The following is a 7,500-nucleotide window of genomic DNA, read 5'->3' on the forward strand; positions in this document are numbered from 1 at the left end:
CTTTACAATGATATAAATTGTGGTTGTGTGTATATGAAAATATGAATAACACAGCAGGGCATTAAATTACTGTTTATTTCTTTGCATTTTATCATTGTAAACTATAAAATCATGGGTCTCCTCATGGTTTGTGTTGTGAGCTGTCTGACAGTTCTCCCTCTGCTCTCAGAGCCCCATGCCCATCATGAAACATTTTTTTGAAACAAATCTGAGGTAGACTTAAACCGAAAGAGGGGGTCGTCACGGTCCTTTAACGCTCAGCTACATATGAAGAGTTCAAATCCAAAACCCTCTAAATGGTTCTCAAACTTTTTTCATCAAGTACCACCTCAGAAAAAAATAGTCTCTCCAAGTACCACCAAAATGAGCAGTATTGAAATACAGTAGAGTAGTAGGCCCAGTAAAGCAGCTACAACTCTGCACAGTAAAAAAAAAACATGGCAGATTACCTCAGAAATATAGGCTGTATGTCATATAAGGCATATTATGTGCATTATTTTTGATACATTTTGAAATGTGGGTAGCATGAACGTGACATTTCATTCCTCCACTAGAAGGAAGCCTGCGTGCCACAGTTTGAGAACCACTGCTCTAAACCAATCAGACCTCTTTTCTTGTAAATGAGCATTTTCTTTCAGGCTCCTCTGATTAGGTTTAGACGTTTCATTGTATATGTAATGATAGGATTGATATCTGGTAAATAAAATAACTTTTTTTCCATAAATGTTACTTTAGAGAATTCTTTGTTTTTAACAAGTTAAATTTTCTTTCCAGCTAAATCCACGTCTGCTTTTTTATGCAAAAACCTCTAAATACGGGACAAGACAGTGTAATTAGCTAAAAAAAATCACTAAAGAAGCAATTAGCGATTAATTTACCAAACATAAAACACAAACCGCCTGAAATTAAAAATACATAAATCTGTCAAGTAAGTGGCGGTTCATTCCACAGTGGTAACCCCTGATAAACCAAAGGCAAAGCAGAGGGAAATGAAATCTGTCAAGTGCATTTAATAACATCAATAACATTAATTAAATCTTATTCTGTTGTCATTTCTGATATTTTGGATTTGGATTTAATGTAAGTAGAGCAGTAACGCTTTAACGCTCAGCTACATACAAAGAGTTCAAATCCAAAACCCTCAAAAAAAAAAATAGTCTCTCCAAGTACCACCAAAATGAGCAGTATTGAAATACAGTAGAGTAGTAGGCCCAGTAAATCAGCTACAACTCTGCACAGTTAAAAAAAAAAACGTGGCAGATTACCTCAAAAATATAGGCTGTATGTCATATAAGGCATATTATATACATCATTTTTGATACATTTTGAAATGTGGGTAGCATGAACGTGACATTTCATTCCTCCACTAGAAGGAAGCCTGCGTGCCACAGTTTGAGAACCACTGCTCTTAGGCCCCGTTTACACTAATGCGTTTTAGTTTGAAAACGCATAAGTTTTGCTACGGTTACGCCAACCGTCCACACTACGCCGGAGTTCTCGAGCGCCGAAAACGGAGCGTTTCGAAAACGCTGGAGACGCTGGAGAAGCCGTTTTCATTTTGAAACGCAGCTGCTCCGTCTCAGTGTGGATGATGGAAAACGGAGACATCTGAAAACGGAGGCGGGGCTGCAGACGTTCGCCTCTCTGATTGGGGCTTTTCCTGAATATTAAGTAGCCTAACACACAGTTCAGTCCTGAATCTTCTCCGTGTAAGTTCAGACTTCGCAAGTTTGATCAAGGCTGCAGTCTCTTCTTCTCAGTTTGATATGGAAAAGCAGACTATACCGAGGACACGGGTAAATCTTCAAAGGGAACAGTGTACTTTATAACTTCATTCACATCACCCTGGCTTCGTTGTTTCACTTTCTCAACAATAAAATGTAAACATGATTTAAGGAACTGCCTATTTTCATTTTAATATTAGCAACTTAGACAGCAGACATGTTGAGGCCAATCAGACCTCTTTTCTTGTAAATGAGCATTTTCTTTCAGGCTCCTCTGATTTGGTTTAGATGTTTCATTGTATATGTAATTATAGGGTTGATATCTGGTAAATAAAATAGCTTTTTTTTCCATAAATGTTACTTTAGAGCAGGGGTCACACCAATCTCAGTCCTGGAGGGCCGGTGTCACTGCAGGGTTTAGCTCAAACTTGCCTCAACACACCTGCCTGAGTGTTTCAAGGGTACCTAGTAAGACCTTGATTAGCTTGTTCAGGTGTGTTTGATTAGGGTTGAAGCTAAAATCTGCAGGACACTGGATCTCCAGGAACAAGTTTGGTGACCACTGCTTTAGAGAATCCTTAAATTTTCTTTCCAGCTAAATCCACGTCTGCTTTTTATGCAAAAACCTCTAAATATGGGACAAGACAGTGTAATTAGCTAAAAAAATCACTTAAGATGCAATTAGAGATAATTTTACCAAACATAAAACACAAACACAAACCACCTGAAATTAAAAATACATCTGTCAAGTAAGTGTCGGTTCATTCCACTGTGGTAACCCCTGATAAACCAGGCACTAAGCAGAAGGAAAATGAATGAATGAAAACTAAGTGCATTAATCAATATCATTAAAACTGACATTGATTATATCTAAACAATCTGTTGTCATTTCTGATCTTTGAGATTTGGAGTTAATGCAAGTAGAGCAATGAGAACATTGTAAACAAGCTTGTTAGATTTAAATAATGTAGTGTAAAAACACTGTCAACATCAATATCTGTGCATTGTCCATTACTAAAATTAAATAGTTATTAAAGTAATATAAATAATGTTTTTACATTATATTTATCTTTTTTTTTTAAACCATAGCTTGCATTAGCAAATAAAACACAAGGTAGGCCTACTGTGCAAAAATAGAGGACGTCTCTCAGGAGCTGTCATTTATTCATCCTCGCTATACTCAAGATCTTGGTCTCTTTTTTATCTCGTTTATCCTCATAGTATCCATGCGGGATAAAAGAACGACATCTTTACTTCGTCTTTCGTGAAACGGAGTTGCTGTTTACATTAGATATTGTATATCAGACTCAATGAAAGTAGCGTCGCTGCGCAATGAAACGTTATGGATGCATGCTACACTTCCGACTGTACAGTGTTTTCTATTCTCATAATGCACAGAGTTTTGAGGTGAGGGACGTTTCATTTGCCATTCACTGACAGTCGGACAGACTCACGCAGTTCATCAAACTCCATCTTTTAATCAAAATCGAAAGCGGAATAAAACAGTCTCCTCATACATTTAGTGTATCAGCGCATTATTTGATTCTTGTTTTTGGTTTCTAGTTTGTTAGTGTGTGTTCACGTGTGTGAGAGAGAATATGACTGTGTAAGTTTGTACGTGACCGTGTGTGTGTGTTTACCTCACTACTTTCGAGTCTTTGCAGATGATGTGGAGCTGAAACATGTCTCTGCTCTCCACACTCTCAATGAGCCTCAGAGGAACCTGCACACACACAAAACACACACGTAACAGTGTTATAATGAAATCTCTCGTTCATCAGTTGTAGAATGTCACACTGTAGGCATTTACAGACACACTGATTAAGAGACACTTTATAAACAGGGTTACTATTATCATATAAATGTCTAGATGTTCACTTTTAAACACTTTTACTTTAAATATAAATATAAAATGGCATTACACATATAAAGAGTATATTATTATCCATACCTATATAATATAATATAATATAATATAATATAATATAATATAATATAAAATAATATAATATAATATAATATAAAATAATATAATATAAAATAATATAAAACAATAATATTATATAATATAACAAATAATAATATAATATGATATAATATAATACAATATTATATAATATAAAAATATAATTTATTATATAAAATAATATAATATAAAATAAAATAATACAATACAATACAATACAATATAATATTATATAATATAAAAAAACTAATACAATATAATACAATATAATATAATATAATATAATATAAAATAAAACAATAATATTATATAATATACTAAATAATAATATAATATGATATAATATAATACAATATTATATAATATAAAAATATAATTTATTATATACAATAAAATAATACAATACAATACAATACAATATAATATAATATAAAAAATTAATACAATATAATACAATATAATATAATATAATATAAAATAATACAATACAATATAATATAATATAATATCAAAAACTAATACAATATAATACAATATAATAATATAATATAATTTAAAATAATAATATAATATAATACAATATAATATAATATATAATAATAAAATAAAAAATAATATAATACAATATAATATAAAAATATAATATAAAATAATACAATGCAATAAATTATTATATATATATATATATATATATATATATATATATATATATATATATATATATATATATATATATATATAATATAATACAATATAAAATATAATATAATATAATACAATACAATATAATGTAAAATAAAAATATATTACAATTTTATATAATATAATATATAAATATAATATAATTTATTATAATATAAAATAATATAACATAATATATTATAATATAATATAATATAAAACAATAATATAATATAATACAATATAATAAATAATAATATAATATAATATAAAATATATAATACAATATAATATAAAATAATACAATATAATATAATGCACTATAATATAATATAATAAATTATAATATAATATAATATAATATAATATAATATAATAATATATTATAATAAGACTACATCAATGTGAGAAACAGAAAGAAACTCAAATATTTAGAGGGAAAGGAAGAGCTGAAATGAAGAGCTGAGGTCAAAGGTCAGAGGTGAAGGTGCAGGTTACTCACAGACATCTCACTGTCCACACCAGGAAACATCTACAACAGCGGATGAGGAAGAAGAGGAGAAGGAAGAGGATGAGGAAGAAAAGTGGGAAGAGGAGACAGTGAGGAGGATAAGATAAAAGGACAACGAAAATAAATAAGACAAGGAGGGAAGAGAAGAGAAGAGAAGAGAAGAGAAGAGAAGAGAAGAGAAGAGAAGAGAAGAAAAGAGGGAGTTGAGAGAAGAAGAAGTAGAGGAAGATGATGAGAAAGGAGAAAGAAAACAAAGAAAATGAAGAGTTTGAGGAAAATGAAGAGAAGGAAGAGGAAGTTAAGAGGATAAGGAAGAGGACGATGAAAACAACAAAGAAAATGGATATTATGAGGAGAAAATGAAGAAAAGGAAGTGAAAGTTGAGAGGAGGAAGAGGACGAAGTTATGAAAGAGGAAAAAAGGAGGAGGAGGTGAAAGAGAAAGAGAAAGAAAACAAGAAAATTTAATGAGGAGGAAGAAAGAGAAGGAAGAGGAAGTTTAAAGGAGGAAGTTGAGAGAGGAAGAGGAAGAGAAGGAAGATGGAAAGAGGACATAGAAAATAAATAGAATGAGGAAGGAAAAAGAGGATGAAGTTGAGAGAGGATGAAGAGGAGGAAGTTAAGAAAGAAGATAAGGAAAAGGCAGATAAGGAAGAGGAGTTAAAAAGAAAAGGAAAATGAATAGGATAAGAAGGAAAAGGAAGATAGGGAAAGGACGTTGAGAGAGGATGAGGTGGATGAGAAAGAGGAGAAAGAGAACAGAAAATAATAGAATGAGGAAAAAGAAGAGAAGGAAGAGGAAGTTGAGAGGAGGAAGAGAGGAAGTTGAGAGAGGATACGGAAGAGGAGGTCAACAACAGGGAAAATTAAGAGTATAAGGATAAAATGAAGAGAAGGAAGAGGAAGTTATGAGGAAGAGGAGGAAGTTATGAAAGAGGGAAAAAAGAAAAGACCAGGAAGATGAAAAGAGGACATGGAAAATGAAAAGAATGAGGAAGGAAAAGAAAGAAAAGGAGGATAAAGTTGAAAGAGGATGAAGAGGAGGAAGTTGAGAAAGATGACGAGGAAGAGGAATAAAAAGAAAACAAGGAAAATGAATAGGATAAATATCAAAAGAGAGGGGAAGGAAGTTGAGTGGAAGAGGGGTGAGAATGAGGAAACGGAAAAGAAATAGGATGAGGAGGAAAATGAGGAGGAGGAAAGGGAAGTAGAGAAAGAGGATGAGGAAGGAGAACAAGCAAATAAATAGTATGAGAAGAAAAGGAGAAAAAGGAAGGTGAAGTTATGGAAGAGGAAGAGAAGGAGGAAGAGGAAAAAGAACAGGAAAATGAAAAGTGAGAGGAGGAAAAGGAAGAGAATGGTGAGGAAGAAGAGGAGGACGTCATGAAAGAGGAAGAAAGAGGAAGAGAAATACAAGGAAAATGAATAGAATATGGAGAAAAAGAAAAGGAAGAGGAAGTTGAGGAGGAAGAGGAGAAAGTTGAGAAATTATGAGGAAGAAGAGAAGGAAGACAGAAAGAGGACATGTAAAATGAGTAGAATGAGGAAGGAAAAAAGAAAAAGAGGATAAAGTTGAGGATAAAGAGGAGGAAGTTGAGAAAGATGATGAGTAAGAGAAGGTAAAAGAAAATGAACAGCATAAGCAGGAAAAGGAAGGAAGTGAAGAGGAAGTTGAAAGGAAGAGGAGGATGAGAACATTGACACGGAAAAGGAATAGGATGAGGAGGAAAAGTGGGGGAAGTTGAGAGAGGAGAAGGAAGAAGAAAAAGAGGATAAGGAAGAGTAGAACAAGGAAATGAATAGTATGAGGAAGAGAAAGTTATAAAAGAGGAAGAAAGAGGAAGAGAATGAGGAGGAGAAGAAAGACAGGGACAAGGAATAGTATGAGGAGGAAAAGGAAGGAGAAAGAGGAAGTTGAGAGCAGGAAGAGGAGGAAGTTGAGAGAGAAAATAAGAAAGAGGACAAGGAAAAATGAATAGGATAATAAAGGAAAAGGTAGAGGAAGTTGAGAGAAGAGGAAATGGAGGAAGTTGAGAGAGGATAAGGAAGAGGAGGAGGAATGAATAGGATAAGGAGGAAAATGAAGAGAGGGAAAAGGAAGTTGAGAGGAAGAGGGGGAAGAGAAAGTGGACACGGAAAATGAATAGGATGAGGAGGAAAAGGAAGAAATGGAAGAGGGAGAAGTTGTGAAAGAGAGAGGAAGAGAAGTGGAAGAGAAGAAACAGGGAAGTGGACGATGATAAACAGGAAAAGTGGAAAAAAGGGGAAGAGGAAAATGAGAAGGAAGGAGAATAGGAAAAACAGAGAAAGAAGAGGAAGATGAGGAGGAGAAAGAGGAGGAAAGAAGAGGAAGGAGGACAAAGAGGAAGAGAAGAAAGTGGAGAAAGGAATGACAAGGAGGAGGAGGAAGACGGCAGGGAAAAGGAGATGAAAAAGTGACTTAGAAAAACGAGTGAAGAAAGAGGAGGATATAAATGGAGGAGTGTGACAAATGGACAAACACAAACAGAGAGAGATTTGTGCTGAGCTCCAGCAAAATAAAGTGAGTGCAAGGCATTCTGGGAAGCATCCTTAAGATTCCAGTCTCATGCTTAGAGAAATGTTAGTATAATGATCAAA

The 7,500-nt window shown here is 33.3% G+C and overlaps 1 protein-coding gene across 6 annotated transcripts in view; it reads right to left on the reverse strand.

Moving 5' to 3' along the window:
• mtmr4 (myotubularin related protein 4) overlaps positions 1–7,500 on the reverse strand; it is a 144,012-nt gene that overhangs the window by 36,681 nt on the left and 99,831 nt on the right. For 3 of the 6 annotated variants that reach the window (XM_073951775.1, XM_073951776.1, XM_068221350.1), the window contains 2 exons: positions 4,874–4,903; positions 3,365–3,447 (listed from right to left, as the gene is read on the reverse strand). In XM_073951775.1, coding sequence (XP_073807876.1) covers positions 3,365–3,447; positions 4,874–4,903 — 113 coding nt within the window. The remainder of the gene's footprint in view (positions 1–3,364; positions 3,448–4,873; positions 4,904–7,500) is intronic. The other 3 variants (XM_009301130.5, XM_073951777.1, XM_002666986.7) reach the window with 1 other exon arrangement.

Source organism: Danio rerio, chromosome 5 (assembly GCF_049306965.1).
Source record: "Danio rerio strain Tuebingen ecotype United States chromosome 5, GRCz12tu, whole genome shotgun sequence".
Lineage (NCBI taxonomy): Eukaryota > Metazoa > Chordata > Actinopteri > Cypriniformes > Danionidae > Danio > Danio rerio.